Source organism: Eschrichtius robustus, chromosome 18 (assembly GCF_028021215.1).
Source record: "Eschrichtius robustus isolate mEscRob2 chromosome 18, mEscRob2.pri, whole genome shotgun sequence".
In the NCBI taxonomy this organism is placed as follows: Eukaryota; Metazoa; Chordata; class Mammalia; order Artiodactyla; family Eschrichtiidae; genus Eschrichtius; species Eschrichtius robustus.
The window spans coordinates 52,215,917-52,233,698 of record NC_090841.1 but is presented as its reverse complement, the minus strand read 5'-3'; the positions used below and the strand labels follow the sequence as shown (position 1 = coordinate 52,233,698).

The 17,782-nt window shown below is 35.7% G+C and overlaps 1 protein-coding gene across 11 annotated transcripts in view; it reads left to right on the top strand.

The window, feature by feature from the left end:
* Positions 1–17,782, top strand: part of MYCBP2 (MYC binding protein 2) — a 277,195-nt gene that overhangs the window by 244,158 nt on the left and 15,255 nt on the right. For 9 of the 11 annotated variants that reach the window (XM_068527032.1, XM_068527035.1, XM_068527030.1 and 6 more), the window contains 7 exons: positions 757–822; positions 1,916–2,155; positions 2,472–2,570; positions 12,090–12,170; positions 13,226–13,492; positions 14,211–14,494; positions 16,557–16,653. In XM_068527032.1, the coding sequence (XP_068383133.1) occupies positions 757–822; positions 1,916–2,155; positions 2,472–2,570; positions 12,090–12,170; positions 13,226–13,492; positions 14,211–14,494; positions 16,557–16,653 (1,134 nt within the window). The remainder of the gene's footprint in view (positions 1–756; positions 823–1,915; positions 2,156–2,471; positions 2,571–12,089; positions 12,171–13,225; positions 13,493–14,210; positions 14,495–16,556; positions 16,654–17,782) is intronic. The other 2 variants (XM_068527036.1, XM_068527027.1) reach the window with 1 other exon arrangement.

The following is a 17,782-nucleotide window of genomic DNA, read 5'->3' as shown; positions in this document are numbered from 1 at the left end:
TCTGTGTCCCCCCAGCCTGCCCACCGCACTGCCGTAAACACAGCACTTGTTGATTTGAATTGCATCAGCCTATAGCACTTAAAGTATGCAGCTCTCCAAGGAATTAGTATGTCAGTCTCTTTCTTGACGTGCTTGGCATAAAACTTACTCAGACTTAAGGTCTCTGGCTCTAGTACCATTGTGACTCTTTTCAGTACTTAAAGGTATTGAATTTCTTTTGATATTTTACTTTATGTGTTAATGTTCCTTCCCTAGTTTGACAAGGATCTCGAGGGGATAGAACCTATCCCTCTCATATATCCTTCTCCAAGTCCCTAAGGCCGTCTGGGTCCATCATGATGCTCACAAGTATTTGTTGCCTAAGCTACCTGTCTTCCTCCGTTTTACAGCCGGAAACAATGAGAATAATGTGATAAAAATGGGACATGAGTAGCAAGGCAAGTTGCTGAAAGCCGTCATGATAAAGATAGAATTTAAATGATTAGACTTTGAATGAAAAGAGGGAATGCCAACGTCCTCTCTCAGAGCCCATAGAGAAGGGCTGAAATGTGAGATTCAAGATGGAGTTTGTGAGAAAAAGAAAAGACTGGAGTTGTAGGAACTGTCATTGGTTGGACAGATGGAATGAAGTCAGTTAGGAAGGACCGTAAAAGACAGGCAGAAGAGTTGATGTTATATTGATAGGCTGTACGAAATCACTGTCAGTTCTGGAGCCAGGAACATGGCATAGTAACTATTTTGAATTGTTTATTTCAGAATAAAGTTACCTCAATGACCTTCTTAACTGGCAAAGCAGTAGAAGATTTGTGCAGAATAAAGCAGGTAATTAAAACTTTGTCACTAAATGTTTTGCTGCCCAGGGAGAAATTTCTTCTTCTCATTCTCCACTGTTGAGTTCTAATTTTGGCATGCCACCCAAGTATTATAGGAAATCGTCTATTTACAAAACACTAAATTGGCAAATGGTCCATGTATAGGAATAGTTACAACCATCTCTGTTCTAAACATCTTACCCATTATTTCCCTAAATTTCTCTAGTGATGAGCAAGTATACCGTGCCTATAGCCCTCCACCCTGACTCCTGCTCCCCTGCAGAGATTCAGGGTGCCTTAAAATTCATCATAGATCTGATTCACAACTGTCATCTTAATTCACCCACACTTCAGGTTGAAATGTAGGTTGTTGTCCTGTAGCTTGAAAATCTTTCAGTTATAACACTGCGACTATATCCAGGTTGAAAGTCAATTTACAAAGCAACTCTAGAAACAAGTTAAGTTCTATTTGGGCATGTGACCGAGATTCTGTATAAACTCACTTACTTGTGAGTGAATAGTGTCAAAAACCATTTTACAGTACACTGAAATATAATCCTTGAAAAAAAGTTGTATTCTCAATGAAAAATACTGAAATAAGTAATGACCAATGTGAATTTACATATTATATAATTTTTCTTCAAAAGTAAAATATATTAAGTAACTGCACAGCAAAAATCCTTCCTTTACATGTGCTTTCATGTGAAGATGCACAAAACAGGACTTCATTGCTGATCATGTGAGTATTTCTACTTACAGTCAGTGTAGGTACAGTCATGTAAATTGTTTGCAGTGGTTTCACTTATGTAACTTGTGCTCAGAAGCCATACAGTAAGCAGACCTGCATTTGAATTCTCAACTCCCATCGCTTACTAGACGTCTGCCATCTGTGTTAACCTCACTTTCTTCATCTGTAGCTACTATAGTATTATATTATCCTCACAAGGTTTAAATAAGATAATCAGTGTGAAATAATCTAATAAACTTTTCTGTGGGTACAATTATTTGTTATTTGAGCTTGCTGTTATTAATGCAAAGTCTAGGACAGTGATAAAATAGTAGTACACCTGTATCAGGTTTCTATCCCTTTTCTCCTCTCCTAGGTTGATCTGGATTCCAGGCACATTGGTTGGGTAACAAGTGAACTTCCAGGAGGGGATAATCACATCATCAAAATTGAATTAAAGGGCCCAGAAAATACACTGAGAGTTCGACAAGTTAAGGTTCTGGGCTGGAAGGATGGCGAAAGCACAAAAATTGCTGGCCAGATTTCAGCCAGTGTGGCCCAGCAAAGGAACTGTGAAGCTGAGACTCTACGAGTGTTCAGACTTATTACATCACAGGTGAGTGTCCTTACTACATATTTTCTAACACAGGATAAATTGAAATAATATACTACTTCAACAGTAATATCAAGAGGTTAACAAAATATTTTGGAAAGCTTGTTAGAGGTTGCTGGCTACAAACATGGCCCGTTTTTTTCTTCTCATAGCCCTGAATTCTTGTATTTCATTTTGCATTCATCTCCTGAAGAGTAGAGGTGTGCAGTAGGAATAGCCTAGTAGCATAAAGCCCACAGAGCCAGCTACTGAGTCCTCTAGCCTTCTCAGAGGAGGTTCTGCCATTGAGTTGTTCTCACCTCCCTCTCTTCTCCACCAGGTATTTGGAAAGCTCATCTCTGGAGATGCTGAACCCACACCAGAACAAGAGGAAAAAGCACTATTGTCATCACCTGAAGGAGAAGAAAAAGTATACAATGTATTTATTTATAGTCTAAAAATATTTATTTCCCTTTTTCACTTTGTTACTTTTGTTCACTGAAATAATCCATGTGTTGCTGTGTATTTTAATGTATATGTGATACTAGTTTCTGTATCTTTAACTAAAACTAAAGTTAATAGTTTTTACTTTAATTAGAAAGAAGAGGAAGGAACTATCAGAAGATATTCACTTTTTGTTCATGTATGATCTAGCTAGTATTTTAAGTAGCAACAAAATTTGCTCTAAACGTTGGGCTGTTGTGTTCAAATGTTGACATTTGTAAAATCAGCTTCGTCATTGACTGTGATGTGCGCCTTCCTCCATCTTCTCTGTCCTTCACGGTTCAGCTCAAAAATACTGTCTTCTCCATGAGCCAGCCTCCTTTATGATTGTTCAGGGGAAATCATAAAGAAGGTCACGGAGAAGACACAAAGTAGTATGTCCTCTGCTAAGCTTCATAGTAATTTCTGTGTCTCTTCTTGTTTTCTCTCTTGTTAGGTTTATTTGTATACATGTTTTATATCTTCTACTTAATTATACCTTCTTAAAGACAAAGTACATGTCTGGTTTGTCTTTATATCCACCATGGCGTAAACACACATGTGTTCAGTAAATTTTTATTGGAATAACCTGTTCTTTATACTGTTCTTGAAATTTCTTCTAAAATGCATTTGCCTAACTTATTTGGTCTAAACTAAAGCACTATATCTAAGAGGAGAACCTCATCCATTTTCAAAAAGAGAGTTCAACTCTGACTAGTCTTCATATTCTTGTGTCTTTAGATGCTGTAAATAATCAACTTGTCAGCCCTTTGAAAGATAATTTCAAGGACTTACCTAGGCTAACCCTGTGCCTTCTGATGCAGTAGCATCTAAATCATCCACATTTTTCTATTTGGGTTCTGTAAAAAAAAAAAAAAAAAAAAAAAAAGGGATTTCATAAACTCTGGTAATTTTTTTCAGCATCTTTAGGAGATATTTGCACGACTGCAAGACTGAATAACTACTCATTAAATCAGCTGAATTTTAACAAATGTCAGTTCTTTGCTAAATAACCTTACAAGCTGGTAACAAGCCCTCAAAAAGCTTACCTTCTGTTCTTAGATGTGAACAGTCCATCCCCTCCCTCCCAAAAGCAGATCAACAGGAATACTCTACAGTATATAATCTACTTATTAAATGTGTGAAAAATTGCATGTCAGTTGCATGTCAGGATTTCAGAGTACATTGAGGTTATTGTGCCCTGGAGTGGTCAGAGAAGGCTTCTTGGGGGATATTAGAAGCAGTTAGACCTGAAAGAGAATGGATGACAGTCAGATTAATAGGATGGGAGCAAGGGCGCCTTGAAGAGGCTGGCCTAACTGTAGGAGAGTGTATGCTGAGGCATTAAGATTGAATAGGAAAGGTTATGCTAGTGGTTCAATGCTGGTGAGATAACATAACTTTTAAGGGAATCATTTTATAAGTCAGGTTTTTGAAGTAAAATTTACATACAAAAAATTCATCTTTTTAAACTGCATCGTTTCAAATTTTGACCAATGTATACAGTGGTGAAATCATTACAAGCAAGTTTTAAAACACATCTCTCCCAGAATTTCCCCGTTGTTCCTTTGGATTCAATCCCCTCATCTCATTCCTAGCCCCTGGCAACCACTGAGCTATTTTCTGCCCCTATAGTGTTGCCTTTTCCCAGGTGTTATTTAATGGAACCCCCTGTAGAAAGTAGCCTTTTAATGTTTTTATTATTTTTTTTAATATGGTCTTTTTTTTAACATCTTTATTGGAGTATAATTGCTTTACAATGGTGTGTTAGTTTCTGCTTTATAACAAAGTGAATCAGCTATACGTATACATATATCCCCATATCTCCTCCCTCTTGCGTCTCCCTCCCACCCTCCTTATCCCACCCCTCTAGGTGGTCACAGAGCACCGAGCTGATCTCCCTGTGCTATGCAGCTGCTTCCCACTAGCTATCTATCTTACATTTGGTAGTGTATATATGTCCATGCCACTCTCTTACTTTGTCCCAGCTTACCCTTCCCCCTCCCCGTGTCCTCAAGTCCATTCTCTATGTCTGTGTCTTTATTTATTCCTGTCCTGCCCCTAGGTTCTTCAGAACAAATTTTTTTTTTTTTTTTTTTAGATTCCATAAATACGTGTTAGCGTACAGTATTTGTTTTTCTCTTTCTGACTGACTTCCCTCTGTATGACAGTCTCTGGGTCCATCCACCTCACTACAAATAACTCAATTTCATGTGTTTGTTGGCAATCTATATCTTCTTTGGAGAAATGTCTATTTAGGTCTTCTGTCCATTTTTGGACTGGGTTGTTTGTTTGGTTTTTTTTTTTATATTGACCTGCATGAGCTGCTTGTAAATTTTGGAGATTAATCCTTTGTCAGTTGCTTTGTTTGCAAATATTTTCTCCCATTCTGAGGGCCGTCTTTTCATCTTGTTTATGGTTTCCTTTGCTGTGCAAAAGCTTTTAAGTTTCATTAGGTCCCATTTGTTTCTTTTTGTTTCTATTTCCATTTCTCTAGGAGGTGGGTCAAAAAGGATCTTGCTGTGATTTATGTCCTAAGACTGTTCTGCCTATGTTTTCCTCGAAGAGTTTTATAGTGTCTGGCCTTACATTTACGTCTTTAATCCATTTTGAGTGTATTTTTGTGTATGGTGTTAGGGAGTGTTCTAATTTCATTCTTTTACCTGTAGCTGTCCAGTTTTCCCAGCACCACTTATTGAAGAGGCTGTCTTTTCTCCGTTTTATATTCTTGCCTCCTTTATCAAAGATAAGGTGACCATATGTGCGTGTGTTTACCTCTGGGCTTTCTGTCCTGTTCCATTGATCTATATTTCTGTTTTTGTGCAAGTACCATACTGTCTTGATTACTGTAGCTTTGTAGTATAGTCTGAAGTCCGAGAGCCTGATTCCTCCAGCTCCGTTTTCCTTTCTCAATATTGCTTTGGCTATTCAGGGTCTTTTGTGTTTCCATACAAATTGTGAAATTTTTTGTTCTAGTTCTGTGAAAAATTCTGTTGGTAGTTTGATAGGGATTGTATTGAATCTGTGGATTCCTTTGGGTAGTATAGTCATTTTCACAATGTTGATTCTTCCAACCCAAGAACATGGTATGTCTCTCCATCTGTTGGTGTCCTCTTTAATTTCTTTCATCAGTGTCTTAGTTTTCTGCATACAAGTCTTTTGTCTCCTTAGATAGCTTTATTCCTAGGTATTTTCATTCTTTTCGTTGCAGTGGTAAATGGGAGTGTTTCCTTAATTTCTCTTTCAGATTTTTCATCATTAGTGTATAGGAATGCAAGAGATTTCTGTGCATTAATTTTGTATCCTGCTACTTTACCAAATTCATTGATCAGCTCTAGTAGTTTTCTGGTAACATCTTTAGGATTCTCTATGTATAGTATCATGTCATCTGCAAATAGTGACAGTTTTACTTCTTTTCCGATTTCGATCCCTTTTATTTCTTTTTTGTCTCCAATTGCTGTAGCTAAAACTTCCAAAACTCTGTTGAATAATAGTGGTGAGAGTGGGCCACCTTGTCTTGTTCCTGATCTTAGTGGAAATGGTTTTAGTTTTTCACCATTGAGAACGATGTTGGCTGTGGGTTTGTCATATATGGCCTTTATTATGTTGAGGTAAGTTCCCTCTATGCCTACTTTCTGGAGGGTTTTTATCATAAATCAGTGTTGAATTTTGTCAAAAGCCTTTTCTGCATCTATTGAGATGATCATATGGTTTTTATCCTTCAGCTGGTTGATATGGTGTATCACACTGATTGATTTGCGTATGTTGAAGAATCCTTGCATTCCTGGGATGAACCCCACTTGGTCATGATGTATGATCCTTTTAAGATGCTGTTGGATTCTGTTTGCTAGTATTTTGTTGAGGATTTGTGCATCTATGTTCATCATTGATATTGGCCTGTCGTTTTCTTTTTTTGTGACATCTTTGTCTGGTTTTGGTATCAGGGTGATGGTGGCCTCGTAGAATGAGTTTGGGGGTGTTCCTCCCTCTGCTATATTTTGGAAGAGTTTGAGAAGGATAGGTGTTAGCTCTTCTCTACATGTTTGATAGAATTCGCCTGTGAAGAAGCCATCTGGTCCTGGGCTTTTGTTTGTTGGTAGACTTTTAATCACAGTTTCAATTTCAGTGCTTGGGATTGGTCTGTTTATATTTTCGACTTCTTCCTGGTTCAGTCTTGGAAGGTTGTACTTTTCTAAGAATTTGTCCATTTCTTCCAAGTTGTCCATTTTATTGGCATATAGTTGCTCGTAGTAATCTCTCACGATCCTTTGTATTTCTGCAGTGTCTGTTGTAACTTCTCCTTTTTCATTTCTAATTCTGTTGATTTGAGTTTTCTCCCTTTTTTTCTTGATGAGTCTGGCTAATGGTTTATCAATTTTGTTTATCTTCTCAAAGAACCAGCTTTTAGTTTTATTGATCTTTGCTATCGTTTCCTTCATTTCCTTTTCGTTTATTTATGATCTGATCTTTATGATTTCTCTCCTTCTGCTAATTTTGGGGTTCTTTTGTTCTTTCTGTAATTGCTTTAGGTGTAAGGTTAGGTTGTTTATTTGAGATGTTTCTTGTTTCTTGAGTTAGGATTGTATTGCTATAAACTTCCCTCTTAAACTGCTTTTGCTGCATCCCATAGGTTTTGGGTCATCATGTTTTCATTGTCATTTGTTTCTAGGTATTTTTTGATTTCCCTTTTGATCTCTTCAGTGATCTCTCGGTTATTTAGTAGCGTGTTGTTTAGCCTCCATGTGTTTGTATTTTTTACAGATTTTTTTCCTGTAATTGATATCTGGTTTCATACCATTGTGGTCAGAAAAGATAATTGATACGATTTCAGTTTTCTTAAATTTACCAAGGCTTGATTTGTGACCCAAGATATGATCTATCCTGGAGAGTGTCCATGAGCACTTGAGAAGAAAGTGTGTTCTGTTGTTTTCGGATGGAATATCCTATAAGTATCAATTAAGTCCTTCTTGTTTAATGTATCATTTAAAGCTTGTGTTTCCTCATTTATTTTCATTTTGGGTGATCTGTCCATTGGTGAAAGTGGGGTGTTAAAGTCCCCTACTATGATTGTGTTACTGTCGATTTCCCCTTTTATGGCTGTTAGCATTTGCCTTATGTATTGAGGTGCTCCTGTGCTGGGTGCCTAAATATTTACAATTGTTATGTCTTCTTCTTGGGTTGATCCCTTGATTATTGTGTAGTGTCCTTCTCTGTCTCTTGTGATAGTTTTTATTTTAAAGTCTATTTTGTCTGATATGAGAATTCCTACCCCTGCTTTCTTTTGATTTCCGTTTACATGGAATATCTTTTTCCATCCCCTCACTTTCAGTCTGTATGTGTCCCTAGGTCTGAAGTGGGTCTCTTGTAGACAGCATATATATGGGTCTTGTTTTTGTATCCATTCAGCCAGTCTATATGTTTTGGTTGGAGCACTTAATCCGTTTACATTTAAGGTAGTTATCGATACGTATGTTCCTATGACCATTTTCTTAGTTGTTTTGGGTTTGTTATTGTAGGTCTTTTCCTTCTCTTGTGTTTCCTGCCTAGAGAAGTTCCTTTAGCATTTGTTGTAAAGCTGGTTTGGTGGTGCTGAATTCTCTTAGCTTTTGCTTGTCTGTAAAGGTTTTAATTTCTCCATCGAATCTGAATGAGATCCTTGCTGGGGAGAATAATCTTGGTTGTAGGTTTTTCCCTTTCATCACTTTAAATATGTCCTGCCACTCCCTTCTGGCTTGCAGAGTTTCTGCTGAAAGATCAGCTGTTAAGCTTATGGGGATTCCCTTGTATGTTATTTGTTGTTTTTCCCTTGCTGCTTTCAATATTTTTTCTTTGTATTTAATTTTTGATAATTTGATTAATATGTGTCTTGGCGTGTTTCTCCTTGGATTTATCCTGTATGGGACTGTCTGCACTTCCTGGACTTGATTGACTATTTCCTTTCCCATATTAGGGAAGTTTTCAACTATAATCTCTTCAAATATTTTCTCAGTCCCTTTCTTTTTCTTTTCTTCTGGGACCCCTATAATTCGAACGTTTGTGTGTTTAATGTTGTCCCAGAGGTCTCTGAGACTGTCCTCAGTTCTCTTCATTTTTTTTTTTTATTCTGTTCTGAGATAGTTTTTAATTTTGATAAAGTCCAGTTTATCTATTTTTTTAAATGACTTATGATTTTTGTGTCTTATCTAATTAAGGTAACAAAGATTTTCTCCTGTTTTCTTCTAGAAACCTTAGAACTTTAGTTCTTTTATTTAGAACTATGTACATTTCGAGTTTTTCTGTACCGTATGAGCTAAGGGTTGTGGTTCATTTTTTTGGCATGTAGATGTTCAATTCTTCTACTACCATTTGATGAAAAGACTATTCTTTATCAATAATCAATTCACTATAAATGTATAGGTCTCTTTCTGAACCCTATTCTGTTTCATTAATCTACACGTATATTCTTACACCAGCATCAGGCTGTCTTGATTACTGTAGCTTTATAGAGAATCATGAGATAAGATTCCAATCAAGTTCTTTTTCGAAGTTGTTTTGGCTATTCCAAGTCCCTTCCCATTTCCATAGAAAGCTTAAAATCAGATTGTCACTTTCTTCCTCCCCAACAAATAAATAAATAAATAAATAAATAAATAAATAAATAAATAAATAAATAAGAAAGAAAGAAAAAGAAAGAAAGAAAGAAAGAAAGAAAGAAAGAAAGAAAGAAAGAAAGAAAGAAAGAAAAAGAAAGAAAGAAAGAAAGAAAGAAAGAAAGAAAGAAAGAAAGAAAGAAGGAAGGAAGGAAGGAAGGAAGGAAGGAAGGAAGGAAGGAAGGAAGGAAGGAAGGAAGAAAGAAAGAAAGAAAGAAAGAAAGAAAGAAAGAAAGAAAGAAAGAAAGAAAGAAAGAAAGACCTACTGGAATATTGATTGGAATTGCACCAACGTGCTAAGTCGGTTTGGGGAGAATTGACCTCTTAATATTGAGTGTTCCTGTCCGTGAATATGATACTTATTTAGATCTGTCCATTTATTTAGATCTTCTTTAATTTCTGCCAGCAGTGTTTCATAGTTCAGTTCTGTGTACCTGTCTTACACATTTTATTAAATTGATCCCTAAACATTTCATGGTTTTGATGCTATTGTAAATGATATTTTTAATTTCACTTTCCAGTTATTCATTTCTAGTATATAAAAATACAATTGACTTTTTGTATTAAAACTATATCCTATGGTCTCCTTAAATCCACTTATTAGTTCTGGAAGCTTTTTTGTAGTATCTTTGGGATTTTCTTCATAGATAATCATGTAGTCTTCAAAGAAAGTCAGTTTTACTTCTTCCTTTCCAATCTTATGTTATTGCACTGGCTACGACCTTCAGTACCATGTTGAATAAAAGTAGTGAGATTAGCCTTCCTTTTCTAGATCGTAAAAAGAAAGTATTCAGTCTTTCACCATAGATTTTTTGTAACTGCTCTTAATCAGTTTGAGGAGGTTCCTTCTGTTTCTAGTTTGCTGAGAATTTTTATCAGAATGGATTTCTTATGTATTTTTCTTTTTTCATTTTCTTTTATTAAGTAAAATAATCCATATATTGCTATGTATGTTAATGGATATGCTGTATTTGCTTATATGCAGTTTATTTTTCTTTAATAAAAAAGAAGGTTAACTAGAGGCCTGATAGCTGAATGGCACACTGTTTCTTTTTGGGGTGATGAAAATGCTCTAAAATTGACTGTGGTGATGGTTGCACTGATTTGTGCATGTATAATATATAAACCATTGAACTGTACACTTTAAATGAATGAATAGTATGGTATGTCAAAAAAAGCAAAGTGAATTATGAAAGAAGTTAAAAGTCCGTACTATCTAAAAGGAATTCATTTGTTAATGTATAATCTACTAGTATTTTAAGTAGCAAAAAAAAAAATTTATTCTACAAATTTACTTTCCTTAGTAGATACAGGGATATTGCAGTTACCCATTTTTTTTTGAGTGAGCTTTGGTAGTTCTGTCTTCCAAGTAATTTGCCCATTTTATCTAAGTTGCTGAATTTATTGGCATAAGTTGTTCATAATATACTCTTACTATCCTTAGACTCTGTAGTGATGTATCTTCTTTTATTATATCTTTCCAACTGTTTGCTCTGGATTTGATTCGTTCTTTTTCTGGTTTCCTAAGGTCCTAATATGATGACTCGAGACCTTTCTTTTCTCATATAAGTAATGCTGTAATCTTCTAAGCACTGCTTTAGTGTCACACATTTGGGTGCATTGTTTTTTTCATTTCATTAAATTCAAAAATATTTTCTGACTTCTATTTTGATTTCTTCCTTGACCCCTGGGTAATTAATTTCTAAATATTTGGGAGATTTCCTGATAGCTTTGTATTATTGATTTCTAGTTTAATTCTATCACAGTAAAAAATATATATAAACTTCGTATAATTTCATCCCTTTTAAAACTGTTAAGACCTGAATTCTGGCTCATAGTATGGTATAGTTTAGTGAATGTCCATGTACACTGGAATCGAATATGAACCCTGCTGCTGTTCTGTGAAGGGTTCTATAAATATTGATTAATTCAGTTGGCTGATAGTTTTGTTCAGGTCTGTAAGAACCTTGCTGATTTTTGTTTCTTTGCTCATTTTCTTGTTCTATCAGGTACAGAAAGAATTCTGAAGTGTCCAACTATATGGATTTGTCTATTTAGATTTTAGTTCACCTGGTTGCCCATCTCAGCTCTCTGATGGGCACCCAAAAAGTTATGGTTTTGTAGATTATCAGCTTTTCTCATTGTTAAGGTGGGAGTGACATTCTCTTGTGGCTTTCTCTATCCTAAGAAAAGTGAAACCAAGAGTTATTTTTAATTCTAATACAAGGGTGGTTTGCCTCAGTTTTCTTACTTGTAAAATAGGCAGAACATCAGATCTTACCTTATGGGGTCTTTGTGAGGATTAAATAAGATTGTGTATTTATATGTTTGCATATTTATCCACCACTTGAGAGAGTGCCATACACATGCTAAGCACTATAAAACTTCAACCTTCAGTTTTCTTCTTATGATATGCTTCTTTGTTTACTGTTGGTGTTGGAGTAGCTTTATTTAAGGCCACCGTTATCAGAGAGTTTTCTTAACCAAATGTCATTTTCCTGAGTTGCTCTTCTAAGAACCAAATGTAGGATATGAACTAATAATGTTCAGAGTTCAGAAATAGATTCAATCAAAATGACACAGATTGACTAGATTAAAGAAATCCGTGATGTATACTTCTCTGGATTTCTTAAATTCAGAAATTTTGTCCTTTTTATAGCCACCTTAGCCAACAGTGATTTCTTCAAACTTTTTATCCTTTGTCCTAGTATTATAGATCTCCATTTAAAATAAATTCACCTTGTAAAAATACCTGCATAATTATTTCTCAAGATGCTTCAAAATGTCAAATATACAAATTTTATTGAAAGAGCCCGCTTCCTTCTTTTCCTTTTTGCTGTATAAAGGCAACTTCAGATGCTGACCTGAAAGAACATATGGTTGGAATCATATTCAGCAGGAGTAAACTGACTAACCTACAAAAACAGGTTGGTTAACAGCCATTTCATTGTCTTCATCAGTTTTTGTTTGTTTGTTTTTAGGGTGTAAAGCATTTTCCAAAATTTATGGAGGCTTTTCCATGCTGACTCTTTGATAGGTCCTGCAGAATGTGTCTGCCTTTTTCTAGAGAGGAAGGAGTATATTGGCATACCTGCATCACTTGAAAGATTTTGTTATGAATGTTAACTTTCTTACCTTGCTGCTCTTTGTTTTTCTCATTTTCAGGTGGCTTGTTTCATTTTGGTGTCAAGTACCCAGCTATATCAGATTTCATTTGCATTTCCTGTGTTCCTTTCCCCCCTGTTTTTTTGTTTGTTGGTTGATTTTTTTAATATTATTTTGCTGAGCAATTATAATGTTAACTAAACCAGTGTTAATATTTTTAACAGGAGATGGGGGAGTAGCACTAGATCATTCATATAATGGGGGTTCATTTAGGGGTGCCTAAATAACAAAATTAGCCCTTCCGAAGTCAAATAAAATATTGACTTTTGAATTAGGTTTTAAATTGGCCATTATTTTAACTTTCAACACCGTTAAATCTTTTAAATAAATCACATAAATTTATGTGTGCTTTATCTTTTTAACAGCATTTTATTGAATCTTAGAAGCTACCAATTGTAAAATGTGCTGTTATTTTATGTATCGCTAAAAAAATTTGCTGCCAATTAAATTATGAATTGCATCAATTATAAAGCGCATTATGAATAGAAATGTTAGCATGTGGGGGAAATGTGCCTTAGAAGTGATTAAATATGGTGATTTGTTTTCATTTCATGTCTTAAACCACAGGCAGGGGAATTGGTAACTAGTATATAATTTGTTTCTATACTAGTTGATTTAAATACTCAGATTTTTAATCATGGTTTGCCTGGTTTTCCTTAATTGTTTTTAAGATGAGTTAAGAGAATGGTATGATGGACAATTAACTGGGAGGAAGAGTATTAAATTGAGTATCAACTAATATTCTTGTTTTGTTTTGCTTTTTAACTAGGCCTTACAAATAATGTTTTTACATTTTCTTTATGTTGCCCTCAAATAGGTGTGTGCTCACATCGTCCAGGCTATTCGCATGGAAGCCACCAGAGTTCGTGAAGAATGGGAACACGCCATATCAAGCAAAGAAAACGCCAATTCGCAGCCCAGCGATGAAGATGCCTCCTCCGACGCCTACTGCTTTGAGCTGCTCTCCATGGTGTTAGCCTTGAGCGGCTCCAACGTGGGCCGGCAGTATCTGGCCCAGCAGCTGACTCTGCTCCAGGACCTCTTTTCACTGCTCCACACCGCCTCTCCACGCGTCCAGAGACAGGTGACTGATCACATCACTTACCTGTAGGCTTATTTTGTTACTTGAAACATTGTTAAAAATTACTCTAGCAAAGAGAATCAGGGGTTTTTGTTTGGTTTTTTTTTTTTTTTTTTTTGGTTATGTTTTGGTTTTTGGATTGTATTTTAACCCCATGTTTTTCTTTTTGACTCATTATAATGAGAATATGGAAGAACAAAATATGTTCCATTTTAGTAATGTGTTATTGTGATAAAAGAGTATTCTGCTACTGAATATCTTATTCATGAGGTATATAATGTATATAATGACCAAGTAAGAGACATGTTTTTTTTTTCTTGCTGCCCTGGAGTGGTAGTTACCACTTGAGAAATTAAATCATGTTTAAATCATTTCTCTGTCCTTCTCAAAGCTTTTGAAGTCATAGAACAGCAGCTGGACTCATTAAAAAAGATGAAAACTTTAAAACACCGATCTTTTTTTTTAATTTTTATTTTATATTGGTGTATAGTTGATTAACAATGTTGTGTTAGTTTCAGGCGTACAGCAGAGTGATTCAGTTATACATATATATGTTATCTATTCTTTTTCAAGTTCTTTTCCCATTTAGATTATTATAGAATATTGAGGAGAGTTCCCTGTGCTGTACAGTAGGTTCCTGTTGGTTATCTGTTTTAAATATAGCAGTGTGTATATGTCAATCCCAAATCTTTAAATAGGATTCTTTTATTTTTTGTACCAGGTGACCTCCTTACTAAGACGAGTTTTGCCTGAAGTCACCCCTAATCGTCTGGCCAGCATTACAGGAGTGAAATCCCTCCCCCCAGCAGATATCAGTGATATTATTCATTCAACAGAGAAAGGAGATTGGAATAAGCTAGGTATCTTGGACATGTTTCTAGGATGCATTGCCAAAGCACTCACAGTACAGCTAAAAGCCAAAGGAACCACCATCACAGGAACAGCTGGTACCTCCGTGGGCAAAGGAGTTACAACAGTTACCCTTCCAATGATTTTCAATTCCAGGTTGGTCATTGCATATGTTTTGGTACAAAAATAGAACAGAGTAAGCTACTGTTTGAAGAATTCAGACCTTTCAAATTCCATCTTGTTTGCTTATTTACCAGAAATAGAAGCCATAAATGACTGGCCCATGTATGAAAGAGAATGCTGTGTATAATAAAAGTGCCTTTTCAAATTAGGGAGGAGGAACTTCCCAGGTGGTCCAGTGGTTAAGACTCCGCCTTCCAGTGCATGGGGCGTGGGTTCTATCCCTGGTCTGGGAACTAAGATCCCACATGCTGTGCAGCGCAGCCAAAAATTTTTTTTAAATTTTTTTATAAAATTACTGGGGAAAGGAAAATCTGCTGATTATATGATGTTAAGAGTACTTCCCAAATACAAAAGAAAAAAGAAAACAAACTGTAGGCCCTCACACCATTACAAAATAAACTTGAGATCAGTTAAAGGTTTGTATACTTCTGTTTTTACACTCTAGTGGGACAAATTATAGAAGAATATTTTTGTAATCTTCAATTTAGGAAGACGTCCTTAAATAAAACACAGAACCCAAAAGTAACAGGGGAAAAAGCTCAGAGATTTGGCTACATAAAAGTGAAAATTAACTAATAGACAATACTTTTAAAATACAAACAACTGACTTGGAAAAAAATATTTAACACTTATATAGTAGGCAATGAATCATTAGTCATAATATTAGAAGAATGACTATAAATCAATGAAAAAAAAAGACAAACAACCAATACAAAAATAAATGCCAAGAGTAGTCACTTCAGAGAAGAAAAGTTACAAATGCCAATTAGTAAATGAAAAGATACCTCACTGGTATTCAGAGAAATGTAGATTAAAACAACAGTAAAATATCTTTGCATTGGCATAATTATGAAGAAACAGACATCTAATGTAAATTGCCATAACCTTTTTGGATGTCAGTTTGATAACATATCACTATATTTAAAATATGCATATCCTTTGACCTACCAATTCTACTTCTGTAGAACTGTTTCTCTCAAACATGTTCATATATGTGCAGAAGGATATATATACAGGGCTGTTTGTTATAGAATTCTGTGTAACAGCAGAAGATTAGAGACGTCTGGAATAATGCTAGTCAAAGAGCCAATTCATAACATTAAGCAAATAGCACTAGAATGTAAATAAGTATATTGCTTCCTTCATCTGGATAGTCTTCCTAGGGGAAAAAAATGTGAGCTGAACTAAACAGTAGTACAGTAAGTCCCCTACATACAAATGAGTTCCGTTCCAAGAGCGCGTTTGTAAGTACAGTTTGTTCGTTAAGTCCAACAAAGTTAGCCTAGGTACCCAACTAACACAATCGGCTATATAGTACTGTACTGTAATAAGTTTACAATACTTTTCACACAAATAATACATAAAAAACAAACACAAAAAAATAAACATTTTTAATCTTACTGGGTACAGTACCCTGAAAAGTACAGTAGTACAGTACAACAGCTGGCATACCGGGGCTGGCATCGAGTGAACAGACAAGAAGAGTTACTGACAGGAGGAGGGAGAGGAGGTGGGAGACGGTAGAGCTGAAGGATCGTCAGCAACAGGAGACGGAGGGCAAGCTGCAATTTCACTCACACCTGTCACTGATGGCACAGGTTCTGGTTCCTTGCTGGAACCAGATGCACGTTTGCATCTTTCAAAGTTTGTCACTTGAAGGCTTGTATGTAGGGGACTTGCTGTATGCTCAGTGATATAGTTGACATATTCTGGTGCAAGCTCTTATATTTATGTGGACTGGTAACAAATAGTTTGTGTTCTATTGATACATTTTGAATAGTACTGCTCTAAAAGATGCATACAAAAATAATATGTAAACAGTGAAATATTTGAAAGGGAACACATATCAGAATAGCTACTCCCTTGGGGTTGAAGAGATGGATTACGAATAATGTTGTCATTAATTATCTTTTAAAATGTCCTGACTGGTTGAATCATTTTAAAAATTAAAATGCTGCATGCTGAAATAACAGTTTTCATCTTACTCATTTGTAACTCTCACTGATTGGTTTACAAACGCTGACTTTTCTTGTAGTTATATCCGACGAGGTGAGAGTCATTGGTGGATGAAGGGCTCAACTCCTACCCAGATCTCAGAGATCATCATTAAACTTGTTAAGGATATGGCGGCAGTAAGTTCCCATCCTCCTGATCGTTATGTCAGTGAAGTACAGTAGAAACCTGATTAACAAAGCGAGTAGCATAATCTTTCTGCTGAATTGATAGGAGAACATTCGTGTTATTTTGCTTTGCTTACAAGGTCCATTTCGTAGGTTCACTATCGCACGATTTGTCTTTCCAGCTGGTGATAAATTTGCCCTTTGTGTAAACTATGTTCATTTCAAGCTTCCCAATTAATTTACTTGAGAATTATTATGTAAGTCTTCCAAGACTTTAAAACTTAAAAAAAAAGTATACTCTTTGAACCCTAAAAAAACAGCCTGAGCCCAACAGCCTAAAGGAAAAAAAGGGCTTTTCAGAGCAAAGGTTTCTCGCTGTCTTTTTAGTTCTCACAGTTTATGAACGTTCTGTACCGCTGTCTTTAGGTGTTGCTTTTGCAGGGAGGTCCTGGAGTGCGGAGGAAAGGGAATTACTTCTCAGAGTGCCTGGCTGTCACTGCTTGTTCCATGTTAGTTTCCTCACATCCCATTGTATTTCCAGGAGTTCAGCCTGAGGAGGGCAGGACACTGTGGATGACAGATTCCTGAGAGGTAGAGTAGGTGGCAAGCATTTTGGAAGAGGAGGAATTGGAATTTGAACTGTCCCTTTAAAGATTGATAGCGTGTGGGTATGAGACGAGTAAGGATATTCCGGGGAAATATGAAGTTCTGTCACTTTTCCCAACAGTGTGGACATTTCCTCAATCAGAGAATTGGAGAATTTTTTCCATTCTCAAATAGGCTTTCTGGGTATGCTCACTGGATATAAATATTTATGAAAGATGTTTAGGAACACTGAAATTCTCTAGGAGTAACATGTTGTTGTTCAGTAAAAATCAAGTTAGCAAATTAAGGTAGTTATAATTTGAACCCATTTATGCTCTCAGGTTCCAGTAATACTCTTCTAAAGCACTTAGCTTAGCTGTAGGAGCTCCGTGTTAAATAACAGGGTTTCATGATCAGAATTTCTCAGTCATAGACAGCCTAGTATTTGTTATGTTTTTATCTACATGTAAGGTGAAATGCCCTTGAACTCTGTAAGAGTATTGAGAACTTAAATTTTTATTTTCTTTTCTTTTGAATCATCAAAATAGTAAGTAAA